Raw genomic sequence first — 24,136 nt, 5'->3', positions numbered from 1 at the left:
TTGTATTCTTTGCAGCCAAAGATGGAGAAGCTCTATACAGTCAGCAAAAACAAGATTGGGAGCTGACTGTGGCTCAGATCATGAACTCCTTACTGCCAAATTCAGAATTAAATTGAAGAAACTGGGGAAAACCACTAGACCATTCAGGTATGACTTACATCAAATCCCTTACGATTATACAGTAGTAGTGATTCAAGGGATTAGATCTGATAGACAGAGTGCCTGAAGAACTATGGACAGAGGTTTGTAACACTGTACAGGAGGCAGTGATCAAGATCGTTTCCAAGAAAAAGAAATGCAAAAAGTCAAATTGGTTGTCTGAGGAGGCTTTTCAAATAGCTGAGAAAAGAAGAGAAGCGAAAAGCAAAGGAGAAAAGGAAAGATATAAGCATCTGAATGCAGAGTTCCAAAGAATAGCAAGGAGAGATAAGAAAGCCTTCCTCACTGATCAATGCAAAGAGATAGAGGAAAACAATAGAATGGGAAAGACTAGAGATCTCTTCAAGAAAATCAGAGATACCAAGGGAACATTTCATGCAAAGATGGGCTCGATAAAGGACAGAAATGGTATGGACCTAACAGAGCAGAAGATATCAAGAAGAGGTAGTGAGAATACACAGAACTATACAGAAAAAGATCTTCATGACCCAGATAATCACGATGGTGTGATCACTGATCTAGAGCCAGACATCCTGGAATGCAAAGTAAAGTGGGCCTTAGGAAACATCACTATGAACAAAGCTAGTGGAGGTGATGGAATTCCAGTTGAGCTATTTCAAATCCTAAAAGATGATGCTGTGAAAGTGCTGCACTCAATATGCCAGCAAATTTGAAAAACTCAGCAGTGGCCACAGGTCTGGAAAAGGTCAGTTTTCATCCCAATCCCAAAGAAAGGCAATGCCAACGAATGCTCAAACTACTGCATAATTGTACTCATCTCACACGCTAGTAAAGTAATGCTCAAAATTCTCTAAGCCAGGCTTCAGCAATACGTGAAGCCAGGCTTCAGCAGTACGTGAACTTCGAGATGTTCAAGCTGGTTTTAGAAAAGGCAGAGGAACCAGAGATCATATTGCCAACGTCCGTTGGATCATCGAAAAAGCAATAGAGTTTCAGAAAAACATCTATGTGGATCACAACAAACTCTGGAAAATTCTTAAAGACGTGAGAATACCAGACCACCTGACCTGCCTCCTGAGAAACCTATATGCAGGTCAAGAAGCAACAGTTAGAACTGGACATGCAACAACAGACTGGTTCCAAATCAAGAAAGGAGTACGTTAAGGCTGTATATTGTCACCCTGCTTATTTAACTTATTTGCGAGTACATCATGAGAAATGCTGGGCTGGATGAAGCATAAGCTGGAATCAAGATTGCCAGGAGAAATATCAGTAACCTCAGATATGCAGATGATGCCACACTTATGGCAGAAAGCAAAGAAGAACTAAAGAGCCTCTTGATGAAAGCAAAAGAGGAGAGTGAAAAAGTTGGCTTACAGCTCAACATTCAGAAAACGAAGATCATGGCATCCGGTCCCATCACTTCATGGCAAACAGATGGTGAATCAGTGGAAACAGTGACAGACTTTATGTTTTTGGGCTCCAGAATCACTGCAGATGGTGATTGAAGCCATGAAATTAAAAGACGCTTGCTCCTTAGAAGAAAAGTTATGACCAACTTAGCATATTCAAAAGCAGAGACATTACTTTGCCACCAAAGGTCCATCTAGTCAAAGCTATGATTTTTCCAGTAGTCATGTATGGATTTGAGAGTTGGACCATAAAGAAAGCTGAGCACCAAAGAATTGATGCTTTTGAACTGTGGTGTTGGAGAAGACTCCTGAGAGTCCCTTGGACTGCAAGGAGATCCAACCAGTCCATCCTAAAGGAAATCAGTCCTGAATATTCACTGGAAGGACTGATGTGAAAGCTAAAACTCCAATACTTTGGCCACCTGATGTGAAGAACTGACTCATTTGAAAAGACCCTGATGCTGGAAAAGATTGAAGGCAGGAGCAGAAGGGGATGACAAAGGATGAGATGGTTGGATGGTATCACCAACTGAATGGACATGAGTTTGGGTAAACTCCGGGAGTTGGTGATGGACAGAGAGGCCTGGTGTGCTGCAGTCCATGGGGTCGCAAAGAGTCAGACACGACTGAGCGACTGAACTGAATTGTGCGTGTTTGCTAACACCCACAATTTTGTTGGTTATTCAGCAAATTTGTTGAGTCATTCAGCAAACATTTACTGGGATCTTTACATACACCAGGCATTATAGTAAGAATTGGTGATTCAGTCATTGTGTTTGTTGTCTGTTGCTTTGTAATAAATTACCTCCAAACCTAGAAGCTTAAAGCGGCAGTTATCTTTCTGTTTCTGAGTAAGAAACTTGAGAACAATTCTGGCTGAGTAGTTGGGGCTTTCACGAGGGTCTGTCATGTGATTCCAGCCTAGACATGATTTGGAGTTGCAGGCATCTGAAGATGTAGGCCCAGTGGGTCCTCTCCAAGATGGCTCACTCACGAAACATTAGCAAAAGGCCCCAGTTCCTTGCTGGCTGTTGGCAAGAGACCTTCATTCTTTACCACGAGGACCTCTGTGCTATGTGTCACAGCAGCTGATGACGCTAGAGCAGGAGATCGAATAGAGAGCACAAGGAGAAAGCCATGATGTCTTTTCTAATTGAGTCCTGGAAATCACACACAGCCACGTCCACCATGTTTTATTCATGGGAAGTTACCCCCAAGGAAAGCAGAATTAAGCCCCCACTACTTGAAGAGAGGCCAATCAGAGAATCTGTGATCATATTTTAAAACTAGCACAGAGCTAAATAGACCAGATAGTCAAGACTCCTGCCCTGGTACAACCTGTCTGCTAATGGGGAAAACTGCAGGCCACCAAGTAAATGAACAAAATGTCAGCTCAAGAGAAGTCTGGGATAGACAAGACTCTATTACTTCTTCAGATTTGACCATAAGAAGGTCTCTCTGAAGTGATGTTTCAGCTTACCTGGTGAAGTCTTAGGGCAGAGCGTTTCAGCAGATGAACAGCTAGTGCAGGTGTCTGATGTTGGGTGCAGTGTTGATGTTATTATATTGTGTTTTTATAACAGCTGGAATTGTTACTGTGTGCAGTTAGGTAGAAAGAAATACATGTGTATATCTGTGTGTGTATGTATATATGCAGTGTCCACAAGAAGAACCAGAGTCCTCTGATCTTTTAAGTTTCCTGGTACCTGTAGGATAAAAGCCAAAAACACTGGACTAGGGAGTACTTTTCAAGTTTAGGATGGTTGGGGTTCTTTAATTGTATAGTTTGCTTTTCACTAATACTGAGTACAGCCATTTTGGTTGCCTGCGGTTAACCATCAGCATCTAGAACGTTGTAGGTCAGATCCAGAACTTGCTAATATCTGTTTTAAATTCTGTGAAAAAGTTAATGTTCTTAAATTGTTTTTTAAGATTTCATTTGGGTATGTACTTAACATTTATTTTATAGCTCTGGAGCTTTTAGCTGTACATGAACTGACATATGTGCAAAGAATAGTACTACTTTGCATACATCTTGAAGACTGTAGTAATTTGATGGTAGACTTAATCCCAACCATATCAAATATTGCAGTAACTCTGAGAGGTTTCAACACTAATTGTCAGACTATATTAAGGAAAGACCTAAGCATATATTGTCTACAAGAAATGTACTGTAGTTTTCAGTTTATATTTAATTTTTTAACCATTTGTTTTGAAATAACTTTAGAAAACAAATGCAAAAATAGTACAAAGAATTGTGCTACTGACCTAGATTGATTCCCCTAGTAACATTTTACCACATTTGCTTGGTCATCATCTCCCTCTCCACCACTTCTTTCCTTGTCTCTCTTTCCCTATCTATCTATATATATGTATATGTGTAATTATTTTTCTGAATTTTTTCAGACTCAGTTGTAGACATGATACTCTTTTACCCCTAAACACTTCAATGTATATTTCTTATAAATATGTATATTATTTTATAAATCACAGTAAAATCAGGAAATTAGCATTTACATATAGTAGTGTTTAATCTACAGACCTTATTTTAATTTTTTCAATTGGTCTGCTAATGACTTTTATTTTAAAAAGTAAAGAAATATTTATTAGAAGGGGCTAGAGTGAACTACCCTCCCCCCAAAATTTTGTTTGTTCAGTGAAGTCTCTCCTTCATTTCTGATTGATGGCTTTGCTGGGTATTGTATTGTTGTTTGATAGTTATTTTCTTTTCAATATTTTAAATATGTCATTCCACTGTCTCTCTGCCTACAAAATTTCTATTGAGAAATCCACTTGTACAGTAGCTCCTCCTTATCTGTGGGACATACATTTCAGACACTGCTCTGTTACTGCAGGTGGTACCGAACACTGAATATACTCCACTTTTTCTTATACTGACACTAGGTCACACGTACAGAAGGGTACAAGGGACAAAAGGGAGTCATGTCTCAGGGCAGAGCCAGACACACGAAGTTGCCTCGTGTTCCTCAGAGAGGTGTGCAGTTTAAAACGTAAGCATTCTTTATTTCTGGAATTTTTCATTTAGTGTTTTCAGACCGCGGTTGAATGCATGTAACTGAAACTGCAGAATATGAAGCCACAGATGGGGGCCTGCTGTGGTCTGTGTGGTGGGGTGTGCTCCTTGTGTGTGATGTGTCACTTCTGCTGCTTTCAAGAGTCTCTCTTTGACTTGTGACAATTTAATCAGAATGTGCCTTTTCAAGTTCAGTCTATGTGGGGTTCTTTGGGCCTCAGAATCCTGGATGTCCTTTCATCTCCCCACAGCACTAGGGGAGCTCAATGTCTCCCTTGGGCTGACTCCGCCCCTAGAGAAACTGCGGTAGGGGCCCTCTCAGTGCAGCGCTGCCGCAGCCTGGCACTAAGAAGGCGATATGAGCAGACTACGGCGTTTTCTCTTACTGTTCTAATACACTGGGGGCTTTGTTTGCTTTTGAGTTTTTCTTTCTTTCTTCCTCTGTGGTCCAGGGGTGTTCTCTGGGCTCCATACTAGAAGTAAGCAATCAGATTCCAGAGGTGCAGAGCCCTGGAATCTGCATTTCTACAAGCATCCTAGATGATTAAGATGTAGGTAGACCACAAATCATTCGTTAAGAAATACTGGGCCAAAGAGTACCTTTGGTTTAGGTAGTAATTACCCCTAGGAAAACATTTTAAATTTCATAGTTCATGCACATTCCCAAAGCTCTCAGAAGGTACTTTGTGCTTTATTTGGGAAGATCTTGTATGCTAATAATCATGATGGTGTGAGCACTCACCTAGAGCCAGACATCCTGGAATGTGAAGTCAAGTGGGCCTTAGAAAGCATCACTATGAACAAAGCTAGTAGAGGTGATGGAATTCCAGTTGAGCTATTCCCAATCCTGAAAGATGATGCTGTGAAAGTGCTGCACTCAATATGCCAGCAAATTTGGAAGACTCAGCAGTGGCCACAGGTCTGGAAAAGGTCAGTTTTCATTCCAATCCCAAAGAAAGGCAATGCCAAAGAATGTTCAAACTACTACACAATTACACTCATCTCACATGCTGGCAAAGTAATCCTAAAAATTCTCTAAGCCAGGCTTCAACAATACATGAATCATGAACTTCCAGATGTTCAGGCTGAATTTAGAAAAGGCAGAGGAACCAGAGATCAAATTGCCAACATCGACTGGATCATGGAAAAAGCAAAAGAGTTCCAGAAAAACATCTATTTTTGCTTTATTGACTATGCCAAAGCCTTTGACTGTGTGGATCACAATAAACTGTGGAAAATTCTTCAAGAGATGGGAATACCAGACCACCTGACCTGCCTCTTGAGAAATCTGTATGCAGGTCAGGAAGCAACAGCTAGAACTGGACATGGAACAACAGACTGGATCCAAATAGGAAAAGGAGTACGTCAGGGCTGTATATTGCCACCCTGCTTATTAAACTTATATGCAGAGTACATCATGAGAAATGCTGGGCTGGAGGAAGCACAAGCTGGAATCAAGATTGCCGGGAGAAATATCAATCACCTCAGATATGCAGATGACACCACCCTTATGTCAAAAAGTGAAGAACTAAAGAGCCTCTTGATGAAAGTGAAAGAGGAGAGTGAAAAAGTTGGCTTAAAGCTCAACATTCAGAAAACTAAGATCATGGCATCTGGTCCCATCTCTTCATGGCAAATAGATGGGGAAACAGTAGAAACAATGTCAGACTTTATTCTTCTGGGCTCCAAAATCACTGCAGATGGTGATTGTAGCCATAAAATTAAAAGACGCTTACTCCTTGCAAGGAAAGTTATGACCAACCTAGACAGCATATTACTTTGCCAACAAAGGTCCGTCTAGTCAAGGCTGTGGTTTTTCCAGTGGTCATGTATGGATGTGAGAGTTGATCTATAAAGAAAGCTGAGTACAGAAGAATTGATGGTTTTGAACGGTGGTGTTGGAGAAGACTCTTGAGAGTCCCTTGGACTGCAAGGAGATCCAGCCAGTCCATCCTAAATGAGATAAGTCCTGGGTGTTCATTGGAAGGACTGATGTGGAAGCTGAAACTCCAATACTTTGGCCACCTGATACAAAGAGTTGACTCATTTGAAAAGACTCTGATGCTGGGAAAGATTGAAGGCAGGAGCAGAAGGGGACAACAGAGCATGAGATGGTTGGATGGCATCACTGACTCCATGGACATGGGTTTGGGTGGACTCTGGGAGTCAGTGATGGACAGGGAGGCCTGGCGTGCTGCGGTCCATGGGGTCGCAAAGAGTCAGTAATGACTGAGCAACTGAACTGAACTGTATGCTTAACTTTGACCTTGACAGTTCACCAAGAAACATAGATTTCTTGTATCTCTCCAGTTGTTCTGTCACTTGAAATCAGAAAATAGTCCTTATTCATCTCCTTATCTCAAAATAAGCAGTTAATATTTTCATGAAAATAAAAAATTATATTGAGGCTTCGAAAACAAATGCAATCACTGCAGAAAATATAAGATCATGTATTACTTTTTTAATGTCTCAGATTCTGTTTCTTTGGAAGTGACAAAGGGCACCATTTTTCATACTGCTTCTCCAGTTTATTTTTCACCCTTATGGATCCGTAGACATTTGCTTTTTAAAGCACTCAACAGTGTCATGGCCATTCTAAATAAACAGTAGTGACCATTTCAGTCAGCTGTGGGTACACAAGAGCTATGTTGTTGGATTTTTGGTTTTGTTAAAATAAGTTTATATGCCTATGACAATTTGTGTTGTACCCACTCAACTGTTGAATTCTTCCTTAGATACAGATCTGCTGTTGTCTTGAAAATGCACATTTATTTATGAGGTAGCCACCTTTTATATATTGTTCCCTCTCTCTCATATCGGGGGCATCCTGTAAATGTCACAGTCACAGTTGCTGGACACCACCTCTTTGGAACATTTTATGGCAGGTCTTAGCCCATGTGAGGCATAACAAAGGAAAACAAGGTCTGAGGATTTAAAAGGAAGAAATAGAATTGTTGTTACTTGCAGCTGATATGTCTATAGAGATAATCCAAGATAGCGGTCATCTTAGCAACACCACATACAATGGCAGGGGAAAGTATAAGAGAATCTGTAGATTGTTAGAATTGACTCAACAAAATAACTAGATTTACGATCAGTTCCTTCAATCAGTAACTTTTTAGTATAAAGCAGTAACCATGAGTATCTATTAATATCTGTGTACTTGACATATCCATCTAGATAAGTGTAAATGTCTGAAACAATACTCCTGAATCCCTACCCACTACCCTTCCCTGCTTCCAGCCCACTCTCTCCTGTCATGGCTGAGGATCCAGTTTCTCAGGCCAGAATCTTAAGTCATCCTGATGCCTGTCTCCTTTCCCTTACTCTCCACAGTCAGTCCCTCAGCACGATGTCTGTAGCTTCCACCACCTTCTCTTGCCGTCACCCTGGGCCGCGGTGACCGTCCCCTCCTCTCTGAACAACTACAGGGCTTCCCTCTTGGGCTTCTGCAGTCTTCTTCACACAGCAGCAGGAATTGACCTTTTAAATGTGTTAGTTTAAAGGTCATGTTACTTCCTTGCTTCAAACACATAGAGGCTTATTGTTACACTGAGAATAGAATCCAAACTCCTACAATGAGACCTGGCCTCTGTACCTCTCTCATCTCAGTTCTGGTCTCTTCCCCCTGCTTCCAGCACTCCAGCCAGTTCAGCCTCCCTGTTCCTCAGCACGCCAAGGACATGCCTGCTTTCTTCTTCTGATCTTCACCTCTCCGCTCTCAACTCCAGTGTCCCTCCTCAGAGAGACCGTCTCTGTTTCCTGCTGTATTTGATCTGTCTTTATATGTTGGACATCATCACGTGATAGGTTCCACGTTTGTTTTTCCTACTGGGATGTTCGTGCCATGAGAACAGGCTCTGTGCCGTGTTCCCATAGCCGCAGCCACTGGACAGCCCCTGACATTCAGGCTATTTGTGTCAAGCGAATGGGGTGTGCACTTTTCTGCCCCCCTTCCCTGACCACTTCAGACATTTCCACTTGCAGTTCTCAGTTTTGTGAGAGAAAAAAAAATGTCTTAACCTCCTTTGTATCTCTAGCTTCTAACACAGTGTTAATATATATGAATTAATGACTTATACATAGTTACTTCTTACATTGCACTTTTTTCTTGATTGGATGGAGGTTTAGGTAAGTTTGAGGTTCATACTGTTAAAACTGGTGAACTGATCAGCATCATTATTTTAAAGGAGCAGAAGAGTATTCTTATAGTATGTTTTTTAAGAAGAGCAGAAATCAACAGGGAATAGATTCTGTACCTCTGGCTATAACGTGGCAGCTGTCTTGTGAGGAATTGTGCTTTCGTTGTCCCAGTGTCTTTAGTTTTGTGCTCTAGTAAAGTATAATCTTACACTTGGCCTTTCCCTTCTTGTGTTTGTCATCTTTAATGCTCAACACATGTAGAAGATTATCAAGCAGCACAGAGGAATGGTCCTAATTGGTGAGACCGAAAACACCTTTAACCTTATTTCTTTAAGCTCAATTATTCCACTGCTTAAAATATTTACTCTGTATTGAATTGAATTAAAGCTAGATTTTCTACATTTTCTGTATGTTCTTGTTAATTTCTAATGTATTTCCTAAATGAAATTGCTCTATCATTTGAAGCTTGTGCTCTTCTGAATTATGGAGGTAATGAAATAAAATAGTCTCACAAAAATAAGTTTTGCCCTTCCATCATTTCTTAAAATGCAACAGAAAGATAATCTACTATTTAGAAACTTTAGTGGCCAACTTTCTCACTTTCTTAGTTTCTAAACAGATGACTTTAGGTACGTGGATCACCCCCACCAAAGTCATTTATACTTTGCATCAATATTTGGTTGTGATAATGTCTAGTAGGTTTGCTAGTCAGGGATCTATTTTAGTGAGAAGTTCTAATATCAAGTGAAATAGTTAGAAATGATACTCAGATCTTTAGGCCAAGACGTCATAGATCAGTATGTCCTGAACTCTCAGATTAAAGATATTTCAGTTCCTGGAAACTTCTATCCCCAAATTGATTTTTGTTTAGTTCTTTGCCACTTTAGTTAAAATGGGATCGCAGGGTTTTTTCTATATATATTGCCTCCAGGTACAGTTAGTTGTGTTAACTATTGTTCATTGTACCTCTGTCAGAAAATCCAAATGAACATGTAAGGTATATAGTTATCAGTTACATCAGCCAAATAAATTTCAGCAGTCTACCAGAGTATTTTCTGTTTCCATGTACCTTTGAATAGGAAAAATACTTGTTTTTTTTCTTTTTTAAAAACATGCATTTATTGATTTATTCTAATATAAAAAGTAACACATATTTCTAATACATTAGACTCCATTTTTCTAGATACTCTCTCATGAAAAAAACTCAAGTGTCGACTTTGGTTTAGGGAAATACATAGTTTGAAAAATTGCTTCTTAACACTGTTTTCTTTTTACTTACAGTATATCTTTGTACCGGGGTAATTGCAGACCTATACGGTTTGAGCCACCAATGCTGGATTTCCATGAACAGTAAGTTCAGAGTTGTTTTTTTTAACCACAGTTTTCCATTAAACCATTACATGTATTTTATGCATGCATGTGTCTTGGCTTTTGCCTGTGATATCTTGAATGAGAAAGTTACATGTTCAAGTCATCAGGAAAGTAAATAACCTTGAATACAGTTTGAACATGGGAAGTAAGTGTCTATTATGAGTCTAGCATATACTCTTTTAAATTTTGAAGTTCAAAAAATATTTACACTTTGGAGTGTCTGGTTCAGAGGATCCTATCTTTAGAAGCAACATTAAACTTAGGGTTACCTTTCTGATTAGCACTTAATTTCCATCTTTATTATTTAACACTTTTTCCTTGTGGATATAGAAGAATATATTAGTTCGTTTGATACATATACTTGTAAGGTACAAACTTTTATATGTCATCAAATAAATAATATTATCAACCCAGTAAGCCAAACAAAAGCAGATCCTATAGGAAGCTGTGGTTCAACCACAGAATTACTTCCTCAAACCATGTTTCTGCTTACCTTCTACCTCTGGGTCTTGGGTTTTGCACATCTCAGGTACCCTGAGGGGAAGACAAGTCTTCAACCTATATTTGGTTCCAACTCAATTTAGCAGTTAGGAAAAGAGAGCATCTTAAATGATATAACTACTAGAGTAATGCTACTCTGATAAGTAAACAGAAGAAGATGATTTTTTTAACTTAAATTTTTTTGTTTGCCTGTCTTTTTTTATAATTTTTATTAGAGTAAGATTGATTTACAATGTTGTGTTAGTTTCAAGTGTACAGCAAAGTGAATCAGTTACACATGTGCATATATCCATTCTTTTTTAGATTCTTTGCTCTTTTAGGCCACTACAGGGTATCGAGTAGAGTTCCCTGTGCTATACAGTTCAGTTCAGTCGCTCAGTCATGTCTGACTCTTTGCGACCCTATGAATTGCAGCACCCCAGGCCTCCCTGTCCATCACCAACTTCCGGAGTCCACCCAAACCCATGTCCATCGAGTCGGTGCCAAACCCATGTTCATCGAGTTGGTAATGCCATCCAGCCATCTCATCCTTTGTCGTCCCCTTCTCCTCCTGCCCTCAATCTTTCCCGGCATCAAGGTCTTTTCAAGTGAGTCAGCGCTTTGCATCAGGTGGCCAAAGTATTGGAGTTTCAGCTTCCACATCAGTCCTTCCAATGAACACCCAGGACTGATCTCATTTAGGATGGATTGGTTGGATCTCCTTGCAGTCCAAGGGACTCTCAAGAGTCTTCTCCAACACCACCGTTCAAAACCATCAATTCTTCTGTACTCAGCTTTCTTTATAGCCGAACTCTCACATCCATACATGCCCACTGGAAAAACCACAGCCTTGACTAGACGGACCTTTGTTGGCAAAGTAATGTCTCTGCTTTTGAATATGCTGTCTAGGTTGGTCATAACTTTCCTTGCAAGGAGTAAGCGTCTTTTAATTTTATGGCTACAATCACCATCTGCAGTGATTTTGGAGCCCAGAAGAATAAAGTCTGACATTGTTTCTACTGTTTCCCCATCTATTTGCCATGAAGAGATGGGACCAGATGCCATGATCTTAGTTTTCTGAATGTTGAGCTTTAAGCCAACTTTTTCACTCTCCTCTTTCACTTTCATCAAGAGGCTCTTTAGTTCTTCACTTTTTGACATAAGGGTGGTGTCATCTGCATATCTGAGGTGATTGATATTTCTCCCGGCAATCTTGATTCCAGCTTGTGCTTCCTCCAGCCCAGCATTTCTCATGATGTACTCTGCATATAAGTTAAATAAGCAGGGTGGCAATATACAGCCCTGACGTACTCCTTTTCCTATTTGGATCCAGTCAGTTGTTCCATGTCCAGTTCTAGCTGTTGCTTCCTGACCTGCATACAGATTTCTCAAGAGGCAGGTCAGGTGGTCTGGTATTCCCATCTCTTGAAGAATTTTCCACAGTTTATTGTGATCCACACAGTCAAAGGCTTTGGCATAGTCAATAAAGCAAAAATAGATGTTTTTCTGGAACTCTCTTGCTTTTTCGATGATCCAGTCGATGTTGGCAATTTGATCTCTGGTTCCTCTGCCTTTTCTAAATCCAGCTTGAACATCTGGAAGTTCACAGTTCACATATTGCTGAAGCCTGACTTGGAGAATTTTAAGCATTAGTTTACTAGCGTGTGAGATGAGTGCAGTTGTGTGGTAGTTTGAGCATTCTTTGGCATTGCCTTTCTTTGGGATTGGAATGAAAACTGACCTTTTCCAGACCTGTGGCCATTGCTGAGTTTTCCAAATTTGCTGGTATATAGAGTGCAGCACTTTCACAGCAGCATCTTTCAGTAGGTCCTTATTAATTCCTTATCATCTGTTTTATATATAGTAGTGTGTATACGTCAGTACCCAATCTCCCAGTTTATCCTAACCCCTCTTTTCCCCCTGGTGACTCTAAGTTTTTCTTCTCCATCTGTTACTCTGTTTCTGTTTTGTGAATAAGTTCATTTATACCATTTTTTCAGATTCCACATATAAGCGATACCATATGATATTTGTCTTTCTCTGACTTCACTCAGTATGGCAATCTAGAATAATCTCTAGGTCCATCCATGTTACTGCAAATAGCATTGTTTCGTTTTTTAATGACTGAGTAATATGCCATGTATATATGTACCACATGTTCTTTATCCATTCCTCTGCTGATGGGCAGCTAGGTTGCTTCCATGTCTTGGATATTGTAAATAGTGCTGCAGTGGACATTGGGGTGCACATATCTTTATGAATTATGGTTTTCTCTGGATATATGCCCAGGAATGGACTTGCTGGATCATATTGTAGATCTATTTTTAGAGTTTTTTAAGGAACCTACTAGTAGCTATACTAATTTACATTTCCACCAGCAGTGTAGGCGGCTTCCCTTTCCTCTATACCCTCTCCAGCATTTATGAGAAGAAAATAATTTAAAGGGATAGGTAATAGGAACTGTACGCAGATCTATTGAGTCAATAAATGAAAATACTGTCATTTCTTTTTAATGTTGTCAGAGTTGTCATTAACCATTTTCTACTAGTAAAGACACTAAATTTAAATAATTTCTTTACAATCTCAAACCTAGAGTACTCGACTATATCAGTCATACTTGTATAGAACCATGGTAGAGCAGTTAGCAGAAGAGCTGCTGCTAAGTCACTTCAGTTGTGTCTGACTCTGTGAGACCCCATAGACGGCAGCCCACCAGGCTCCTTTGTCCCTGGGATTCTCCAGGCAAGAATACTGGAGTGGGTTGCCATTGCCTGCTCCAGTGCATGAAAGTGAAAAGTGAAAGTGAAGTCGCTCAGTCATGTCCAACTCTTCGCAACCCCATGGACTGTAGCCTACCAGGCCCCTCCGTTCATGGGATTTTCCAGGCAAGAGTACTGGAGTGGGTTGCCATGTCCTTCTCCAAGCAGAAGAGCTATGTGCTAGCAACTCCATCTTCTTAGGTGTTTATATTCTTATAAAGATCATGGATTTTGGAGGGGATAAAGAGAAGTTTGTATGCTTCCTTCTGTACCGGTAGATGGAATCAGCGTTTGCAAATAGTTGTTATATGAAGAGTAAAACTGACTTGTGGGTGTTGGATTTAAAGACCATAATGTTCAGATAGGAAATACATCACTCTTGTTCCTGTCCTGTAAAAAAGTTGAGGTACAATGTTGAGGCAAGAAAACATAGAGTTTTTAATGTGACCCAGTCTCTTTCTGTCAAATGCAAGATATTTAATGAAACATGCCATGCACTTTGATCTTCAGCAAGAAAGTTCATTATTTTTTAAAAACAATGTTGAGTAAAATTGTCTTAAGTTTGTTCTCATCCTGAGTGAATCAGAAGAGAGGCTGATGAGCTTCAGTCTAGGACTGTGGCAAGTGCCATGTTTATGATGATACCATGAGCCTGGGGACAGATGAGATCAATGGACAGTAGCAAAACTTAAAATCTAATGTAGTGAGTTTTCTTATTTTGAAAAGCTTAGCAATAACCATTCTAGAGAGATTGTTTCGGAAGTTATACCCAGTGTTTTTCACTTCATTTTTTAAAGGGAGTTTTAAAAATTTCACGAATCCTTTAAGATAAAGAAGTGTTCAGGTATACTAAATATCTGAATCGGAATTGGTAATGCCTATTTCAAATTATCTGTCACTCAACACTTTAAAAAATACACCATCCTCCAAATAGAAGAAATTGAGATAAAGTCAAGCAAAATTCTAGACTAGTTTTAACCCTTTCTGGATCATGGTGTTGTGTTTTTTTTAAGAACAGATGAAAGCTATGGCAACCTCTTCCTTCCTTTCCCCAATGCTTACATACACACAAAATAACATTTTGCATACATGTTCAAGGGTTTTATAGCCATCCCCCTCCAAGTCCATATCTGAATCCTTAAGAGCTAGTGAATTCCTCTTCTAGACCACAAATTATTAAATCACTACTGCAGAATTTGCTGGGGTTTTGCCTGATGCAGTAGCCATACATATTCACTGTAGTAAACTTAGAAAATGCTTATTAAGAGAAAGAAGAAAAAAATTACCAGTAATCCAGCCACTCAGAAACATTAACACTGAACTTTTATCCTTTAAGTCCTTTTTCTGTGTATCTGTATTTATTTATTGAGTTACAGAAATATAACAATATTTTCTGAACATAAACTATTTTATAACCTCCTTTCTAAACATAATATACCATGCCTTTTTTTATTCCGTCAAATTTTATTTTATACTATGTATGCATTTTTAAAATTCATTTATTGTTTTAAACTTTTTGTTTTGTAATCAGTACTGAAACTAATGCTTTAGACACAGCCGTGACTTTCAGAAGAGAGTCCAAAATAATGAGATGAAAAGATATGCAAAATGTGAAACCTTTTTAGTTAAGATTTAGTCTAGAGAATAATTGAGTGTCATGCACAGAGAACAGATAGGAATCAGTGAATTGATGTACAACCAGAAAGGACATAAATGAGAGTTCTTTAAGAGACTGGTGCTGACCCCAGAGAACTGGAAGTGTCCTGAGCTGAGAGCAGCTGTGGATGCTGTGGTGAACATGTGCGAACAGACAGAGGAACCCAGGATAGACAAGGGTCAGGTCACACAGGAAGAGTGCGTGAAGCCGCACGTGCGCTCTTAGGGACAGCACAGTCACACTGGACTGCTTCCCGAAGCAGCACGTTTATGTGCTGCTGCCAGAAGTCGAAATGAAAAACAAATTCTGTCCTTAATTTAGACTTGTCTGTGTCCAGCCTGAGAGCCCTGAACAGAGTTTGTTTTTATCTCGTAAAGTAGATCTCACAGAAGTGAATCAGTAGAAGTAGGAGTTGGGAGCAAATGTGAACAGGTGTATTAGGATTCAGTCAGAGGAATAGATCCAGTCAGAGATTTTTATATGTGTGTGTACGTGTGAGAGAGAGTATATGACTGTATGTGTTTATGTATGTAGAGTTTTTGAGGAATTGACTTACATGAAAATAATTGCAGGAGCTGGTTAAGCAGGCCCACAGTGTACAAGGGCAGGTACCCAGGAAGGGACAGTTGCCTCGGACTGGATTCCAAGGAAGCAGGGCAATCACAGAGCCAGCTGTTGTTGGGAGTCTGTTAGCTAAGGCGAGGGCCAAACTCTCTTTGAAAGCTCCAGGTGTGTTACACATACTTTAAGAGGCTCCTCTCTTGGAAAGGAATTTTTCATGGATGGTTTCATGCAACCATACAGAAAAGTAGAACAGATAGTAAATATATTTTTAAACTAAATTCTATAATTAAAAATTTTCCTATGTTCATATTTTTCTTGATTTTTAAAAATCACTTGTAGCAGACATAATATTTCATTCCTGTAGGTTTTGGCAAACATCTCCACATATAAGGGCATTCTCCATAACCATAGCACCAAGCTCACCAGGCTCCTCTGTCCATGAGGGTTCTCCAGGCAAGATACTGGAGTGGGTTGCCATGCCCTACTCCAGGGGATCTTCCCAACCCAGGTCTTCCACACACTGCAGGCATATTCTTTACCACCTGAGCCACCAGGAAAGCTCATTATTGGTATTCTCAGAAAATGAACAATAATTAGAGTGCCGTAATTCCTCTATTTTGGTCAGCTGCGGTGCTGTAGTTGTTTGGTTTGAAATGACAGAAATCTAACTGCAAAGAGTTGAGGCAAAGATGAGGATATACTAGAAGGAATTCCAAGGACCGTAATATATTTGTTGAAAGTTTAGAGTCGCGGTGGGATCTGGAAACAACAGGATGCACGTTGTCCAGTACCAGACCCTCCTCCCTGTCTCTTATCTCCCCTCGCTTGCTGTCGGCTGCTTCTGTCTCACCGCCTGTATCTTTTTCCTACAATGATGGGAGCAAATCGACTGACTGCTCTTCAGACCCACATTCTTGTAGCCTCCGCCCATCAGGGAATAATAAAGCTTCTTTTACTTTAGTTTGAAAAATCTCAGAGTAGAACAGTCATCACCCTGGCACAGGTGAAGTAGCCACCCCACCCTACCCCTCAGACAAGGACAGTGTTTGGTAGTGGATGTATCTTCCAGGGGGTGTCTCTGTAATTATCAGGGTTTCACTCAGAGAAAGAGTAGTCCACTGTGGGCAGCAGCTCCAGCTGAAGTCCATACAACTTCCCTGGCCTGGAGGACCGCTGATGGCCTTCTAACGCATGCCTTCCCCAGCCTGCCTAGCAGAGGCAGGAACTGCCCCATCCCTGCTTCTGTGCTGTTGTGTTCACTCCACTGAGCTGGGTTGGATCCCCACCCCAAAGCTGGTTTAGTGTCAAGGCTAATCCACCAGGTGGCTCAGTGGTAAAGAATCCGCCTGCTAATGCAAAAGACATGGGTTCCATCCCTAGTTTCAAAAGATCCCCTGGAGGAGGAAATGGCAACCCACTCTAGTAATCCTGCTAGAGAATTCCATGGACAGAGGAGCCTCACAGACTACCATCCTTGGGGTTGTGAAAAGTTGGATACAACTTAGCGACTGAGCATGCAGTAAAACTTTCTGGAGAGAGCAGGGTAGGCTCCCAAGGTCTGAAAAATGGCTTGAGAGAGCAGAGAAAGGAGACTGGCTTGAATCCTGTGGTTAGGGGGTGAGGCTGGGTGGACTTACATGGTCTGAATTTCTCAGTAGATCCAAGAGAAACTATACAGGCTTTCCTTTAGGCTTACCCAGATGTGGGGCATAAGGTGAAGGGACACTGTGGGGCTTGAAAGCTATTTGTAATCAGGCATCAAAACTAGAGTTGAATTCTTCATTATACTTGACATCCTCTACTAACTTCTGTCAAAGCTTTAGTTATTGTTCTAATTGTTTCTTTTGATGTCTGTTCTCTTCCTAGACCAGACTATCAAGATGAATTTGTTGTTGATCAGTTGCTAAGTTGTATCTGACTCTTTGTGACCCCATGGGACTATAACCTGCCAGGCTCCTTTGTCCTCCACTATCTCCCAGAGTATGCTCGAATCCGTGATACACACTATTTATCTTGACATATTTAGCCTGTATTTCATACTTAATACATGCCATACATTATCTTCAAGTCCGACAAAATTGTCTGCTGATTTCTTCTGCTACAGTTAAATTTGTTTTGTTTTTAAGTGATTTGCTGGACTTCAGTAAACATTTGCTATACCTTTTCTTCTTGATCCAACTATGTGCAGTTTTAATTAATGCCCATGCTGTAAATGTTTCATTAGCTTTCATATGTCTGAGTAATTTTAAAACTTGAGAAGTACCCTTAACCAAACATTTTATTTTTTTTCCAGAATTTGTTAAGTAATCAGAAATCATTGCTCACTATACTGTACTTTTACTTATGCACTGAAGTTTTTGCCTTATGTTTTCTGTGAACTGTTTCTACTGCTTGCAGTCATTTTTGCTAAACCAGAAGTCACTCTTCATTTTAAAACACCCTGTATGGTATCTGGAAGAACTTTTGAATTGGATGAAATTTACCACTCCAGGTTGTCAACCAGGGTATCCAAGATGGTTTCCCGTCCTTCAGCAAAGACACAACTCGAGTTCTGCGGCTGCTGCCTAAACCTCCATGGCCTGAGTCCTCTCATTACAGTGCTCATCCCTACTGTCCGCTAGGTCTTCGATGTTTGATCAAACTAACTTTCTTCAAAAGTAGGCTCTCTTTGTTTTCATCCATTTTGTTTAAATGTATTCTTTAATTCTGCCTTTTCTCCCTTTCCCTTACCTTTCTCTCCCCTTCTTTTCTTTCCCCTTTTACTTCTCTGTCTGTAACAGCCTGGAGAAACCTTGGACATGACCACTCTCCCCTTTAGTCACCCCCCTAGTTACATATGCCAGTGCTGGTAAATATTTTTCTGTTTCCATAACAACTCCTTTTTTCAAACATTTACTGTAGTTTTAAAAGATTCTTTGGGTGAGGACTTGTTTCATTGAGTTCTTTGGTTTATGTAATTAAGTGCAGAAAATCTTGGTTTCAAGTCTTAAGTTTAAAGGAGAGACTTAATGGCTTTCTAAAAAAGTGTAAATCGAGTAAACTTGCTATAAATGGAGGTCTTTACTGTCAAGTTAAAGTCAGTTTATGAGAGCCATTTCTCCCTAATCACTTTCTAGTATTCCCAGAAAATCAAGTAGGCAGTCTCTTCTAAAGGGCTGTTTGGTGCTTTTTAGCTTTCCAATTTCCCACTGTTCTGCCAACACCCCAGTTCAGCCTGAGGGTGCTGTGCTGAGACGCTCAGTCGTGTCCAGCTCTTTGTGATCTCATAGACTGTAGCCCACCAGGCTCCTCTCGCCCTGGGATTCTCTCAGCAAGAATACTGGAATGGATTGCCATTTACTCCTCCAGGGGATCTTCCTGACCCAGGGATCAAATCTGCATCTCTTATATCTCCACTGGCAGGCAGATTCTTTACCAGATGTGCTTGAGACGATGGTTGGGTTTTGTGGTAGTTGAGTGGTACCGAGTACTGCATATTGATTTGGCACAACTTCCTGCCAGAAGTGATGTTAATAGACCTCTTTGTCACTGCCATTCATAAAGTTTGTCTGAGGGCAGCTGCTCAGCCATCTTTTCAGCTGTTCTGTGGCATTGCATTGTCATCTTTCTGTGGCTAGAAAAACTGCCATTGACCACAAAATTGCAGCTAACTTTCCAAGCTCGTCTCTAATTCATGAGTGCTTCTTCCTAATTCTTTTGGGTCTCAGACTCTTGTAAAATATGGGCAGTTAGTCAGAAGCTCTGCCCTGTCAGCCCAGAGAACAGCTGTATAATCAGCTTGATTTATCTCTAAATAATTCACAGTAACCCTCTTGGCCCTACTTTGAAGCAGCTGATAATGGAAACAAGCAGGACCAGCACTAGCAGAGCTTTGAAAATCTTCGTCTTATTTTCACGTCTTACCTGTCTGGCCAAGCAGTTGAACGTGATGTCTGTGACAGGAGGAGTCTTAAGGTGGCCTCCAGGTTCCTGGTCCTTAAGGAGCACATACACCTCCTCCCAATCATTCAAGCTAACACTAACCTAGACGTTGCTGTAAAGAATTTTGAAAGTGTAATTGAAGTCCCAAATCAGTTGACCTTTAAGATTGGGGAGGTAATCTGGGTACTTGACCTCATCACACAAGCCCTCTAAATCTGGCTGTAGCAATCAGAGACAGAAATGTCAGAGGTTTGAAGCTTGAGAGGTATTTGATGCAAGGGAGTTTCCTTGTGTTGGTTTTGAAAATGAAGCGGCCATATGGCCAGATACTGAGAGCAACCCAAACTTTGCCAACAACCTGCATGAACTTTGAGCTTTGATGCCCGAGACCCCAAGCAGATCCTCCTGTCATGCTCTGCCTTGACCTGTGCCTGACAAAGTTGTCAGATGATAAATGGGTGTCACTTTCACCCTCTCAGTTTGTGGTACTTCGTTAGGCAACATAAGAAACGGACGTACTGCCTATTTATTTACAAGTAAATTTGTATTAGTACTTGGCCATAGTTTTCCACGGTTTTAGTGTGGCCTCTCTCCTTAGTCTCCTGCTTTATCAAGGAAGCTGAGGTGAGGCAGAGGCAGGGAGGGCTGTTTGTATGAGCTCTGTAGGCAGGTCCATCCAAGGAGTATGGCCTCTGCTTCCATGATGTGGACCTGTAGCTGTGCAGAAAGCCTGCTCCCGTGAGATGTGTGACTGGAATAGCCTGCTGACATACTCTGGATGTCTCTGAGCAGCATAGGAGATGACCCTTCTCCCCTGAGCAAGGGTTCATTTCTGGAGGGTGTGGCCCAGGGCCTCCCCTCTTTTGTGGCTAAAAAGAGCACAGCCAACTTCAGCAGCACTGCAAAGCAAGCTTTCTGACCCACCCCCACTTCCAGGCTCCTGGCATCTCTAGGTTTGTTTCCTTACCCACGTCCTCTCCTGTAGCTGGCCATCTTCAGTCCAGTCTTCTTCAAGGATCCTCCAGATTACCTGTCTGTCTGACACCATGTCTATTTCATCTAAACTGAGATTGATTGCACTGACATCACAGGAGGAAAATCATTAAGAACAAATTCATAGGAGAAACACTGGTTACCAAGTAGTGTATAAAATATTTGAATTTTAAGAGCATATCTGTTGAAGGGGCTTCCCTGATGGCTCAGACAGTAAAGAATCTGCCTTCAGTGCAGGAGACCCAGGTTCAGTCCCTGATTTGGAAAGGTTCCCTGGAGAGGAAATGGCTACTCACTCCAGTATTCTTGCCTGGAAAATCCCATGAATAGAGGAGCCTGGAGGGCTACAGTCCATGGAATCACAGAGTTGGACATGATTGAGCGACTAACACACACACAAACACGTTTGCTGAAAAAGCATAATTGGTGAACTTACAGGGTGTAAGGAGGACATGTTTATTTCTCTGTATTTTCATTTCACTTACATGTGTGCGTAAGGCTTGAGGAAGAAGAGTTTTCCCTTCCATGTTGTCTTTGTAAAGCTTCTCCTTGTCGCAACAAGGCCAAAGTTTGAAGTCCCAGCTGGATCTGTACCTGCTTTTATTTTGTGGTTCTGTGACCCCTGCCTGAGATCAGTGAGCCTGTCTGTTGGGTAAGAGGTCTGGTTCCTGAGGCAGGAGGAAGCCCATGCACTGGGGATCCTCAGGACACTTGGCCTCCTGCTTCCTCACCATAATGCATTGTTCCAGACCTGCCTCTGGGTGCCCTCCATCCCTGCCTCAGGAACAAACCTTGGTTCATCTTTGGATCTTTCCCTCGTGGCTGAGATTTAAACTACAGAAAGATTTAGGGCCTCATGATGGCTGAGAGTCCCTTGGACTGCAAGGAGGTCCAACCAGTCCATTCTAAAGGAGATCAGCCCTGGGATTTCTTTGGAAGGAAAGATGCTAAAGCTGAAACTTCAGTACTTTGGCCACTTCATGCGAAGAGTTGACTCGTTGGAAAAGACTCTGATGCTGGGAGAGATTGGGGGCAAGAGGAGAAGGGGACGACAGAGGATGAGATGGCTAGATGGCATCACTGACTCGATGGACATGAGTCTGAGTGAACTCCGGGAGTTGGTGATGGACAGGGAGGCCTGGCATGCTGCGATTCATGGGGTCGCAAAGAGTTGGGCACGACTGAGCAACTGATCTGATCTGATGGCTGGGCTGTAAGCCATGGAGCAGTTCTGGACCAGGTTTCTGCTTCCCTGCAAAGCAGGAAACTCTTCTGTGGGAACCCACCTCTCAAGGGCCATCTGTGGGCACAGCCTCCTAGGGACTGCTAATAGAGTGCATCTTCTCTACAGCCTTCCCACTTTGGGCAAGAGCTGGCAGCATCTGCAGTGCTGAGCTCTGAGAGTGGGGAGTATATCTAGGTTTAAGCTTCAGAGACACCAGAAGGCATTTAACATCAACAGCAACAAAACTTCATGTCAGCATTATAAAGAAATTCTCAATGGTGTGTAAAATGAAAAGCAGCACAAATCATCATCAGACCCTTAGAAACTGTGTTAAATGTTGACAAAAGACAGTGAAGAGTTCTTATTTATATAATTTGTGGACCATATGCATATGAACCTGACTTTTTAGGGTAGTATGGGAAGATTCTTTACCATTGAGCCACCAGCAAAGTCCTAATATGGAAAGAAGGTGTTGTTCTCCCATCCTGGAAAAGGCAAAATGTGTAGAACAGTCCGAGTCAGCTGTAGATGATGCTGCAGAAGAAATGAATAAAGTGGTGGTATGTTACATTTGATGTTAGTTTCAGTGATACAGAATATGAGAATAAGTGAAATGTGACTTAATGTACAACTTTAGATGTAGTGGTGTCTTCTTCATCACTGCTGATATTGATATTATGCCTTCTCTTTTTTCTTTCTTAGTTTTGCCAAGTAGTTGATAATTTATTAGTCTACCCCCAAAATGGTAATTTTTGACTTCATATATCATCTCTATTTTATGTGTTTTACTTCATTGATTTCCACTCTTATTTCAATTATTTCTTTTCTTCAACTTTCTATTGTTTAATTTGCTATTTTTCTAATGACATGGATGCTTAGCTCATTAATTTTCAGGCTTTCTTCTTTTTAAATATGTATATTTACACATATGAATTTTCCTTTAAGTACAACTTGAACTGTATACCACAGAATTTTAATAGTTAATTGCTTCATTTTGATTCATTTGCAAGTGGTTTTTAATTTTCATTCAGACTTCATCTTTGATCCATGAGTTGCTTACACATGTTGCTCTGTTTATTTGTAGAGAATCTGTTTATGTGATTTCTAGTTTAATTGGGCCAGGACTAGAAAATTCTGCATGTAAAGAATTATGGGGCCTTCCTTGGCTTAGTGGTAAAAAGAATTTGCCTGCCAATGCAGGAAACTTGGGTTTGATGCCTGGTCTGGGAAGATTCCACATGCTGCAGAGCAACTATTGACCCTGTGCTCTAGAGCCTGGGAGCCGCAACTTGTGAGCCCATGTGCCCTAGAGTCCATGCTCTGCAACAAACCACCACATTGAGAAGCCTGCACAGCAGTGAAGACCCGGCACAGCCAAAGATAAATGAAAATTATTTTTTAAAAAAATTATGGGGCGGTCCTAAGATGGCGGAGGAATAGGACAGGGAGACCATTTTCTCCCCCACAAATTCATCAAAAGAACATTTAAACGCTGAGTAAATTCCATAAAACAACTTCTGAATGTCGGCAGAGGACATCAGGCACCCAGAAAAGCAGCCCATTGTCTTCGAAAGGAGGTAGGAAAAAATATAAAAGACAAAAAAGAGACAAAAGAGGTAGAGACAGAGCTCCATCCCGGGAAGGGAGTCTTAAAAAAGAGAGAAGTTTCCAAACACCAGGAAACACTCGCACTGTCGAGTCTGTGGCTAGCCTTGGAAGCACAGAGGGCAACATAACAGGGAGGAAAAATAAATAAATAATTAAACCCCACAGATTACTAGCCCAACGGAGAAGCAGCGCAGACGCCTGTACCCGCCACTAGCAAGCGGGGGCTGGACAAGGAGGCGCGGGCTGCATTGCTTAGAGTAAGGATGGAACTTGAATGCCCCGAGGGCAATCTGAGCGAACTAACTTCGGCTAGCAAACCAGACTGTGGGATAGCTACCACGCACAAAGCCCTAAGACACCGCCAGGCCCTCTCACAGAACAAAGGACTGAAGAGATAGCCGGCTGCAGACCATCCCCTTCCGGTGACAGGCAGCCAGAGCCAGAAGGGGGCAATCGCAGCCCCAGAGAGACATTTTCTACCGAACTGCAAGCAGGCTTCTTTGCCAAGACTTCTTGGGGTTCTGGACATCCACCTGCGAAGGTGCGCTGGTTGTACACCCAGAAAACTGAGCGGCAGGGGCGGGGGAGGCGATAAGTCGCAGCGACCACGCTCACCAAACACCTCATCACCTGAGCTGCCCAGACCTGGGAAGGGCACAAAACGCAGGCCCGACCGAGTCTGCGCCTCTGAGGACTACCCGAGTGCCTGAACCTGAGCAGCTTAGACCTGGGAGGTGCATGCAGCCCAGGGCCAGCCTTGGACGGTTCCGGCGGAGCAACCTAGAGCCTCGAGCCTGAGCAGTGTGGGCAGGGAGGGCGCACGCGCCGTGAGTGGGCAGGCCCACTGTG

General features: G+C 41.5%; 1 protein-coding gene across 2 annotated transcripts in view; it reads left to right on the top strand.

Annotated features, from left to right (window-relative positions):
- Positions 1 to 24,136, top strand: part of TMEM131 (transmembrane protein 131) — a 180,110-nt gene that overhangs the window by 65,188 nt on the left and 90,786 nt on the right. For both annotated transcript variants that reach the window (XM_044925606.2, XM_025260667.3), the window contains exon 4: positions 9,991 to 10,059. In XM_044925606.2, the coding sequence (XP_044781541.2) occupies positions 9,991 to 10,059 (69 nt within the window). The remainder of the gene's footprint in view (positions 1 to 9,990; positions 10,060 to 24,136) is intronic.

Source organism: Bubalus bubalis, chromosome 12 (assembly GCF_019923935.1).
Source record: "Bubalus bubalis isolate 160015118507 breed Murrah chromosome 12, NDDB_SH_1, whole genome shotgun sequence".
NCBI lineage: Eukaryota > Metazoa > Chordata > Mammalia > Artiodactyla > Bovidae > Bubalus > Bubalus bubalis.
The sequence above is the reverse complement of the archived record's forward strand: the minus strand, read 5'-3'. Positions and strand labels throughout refer to the sequence as shown.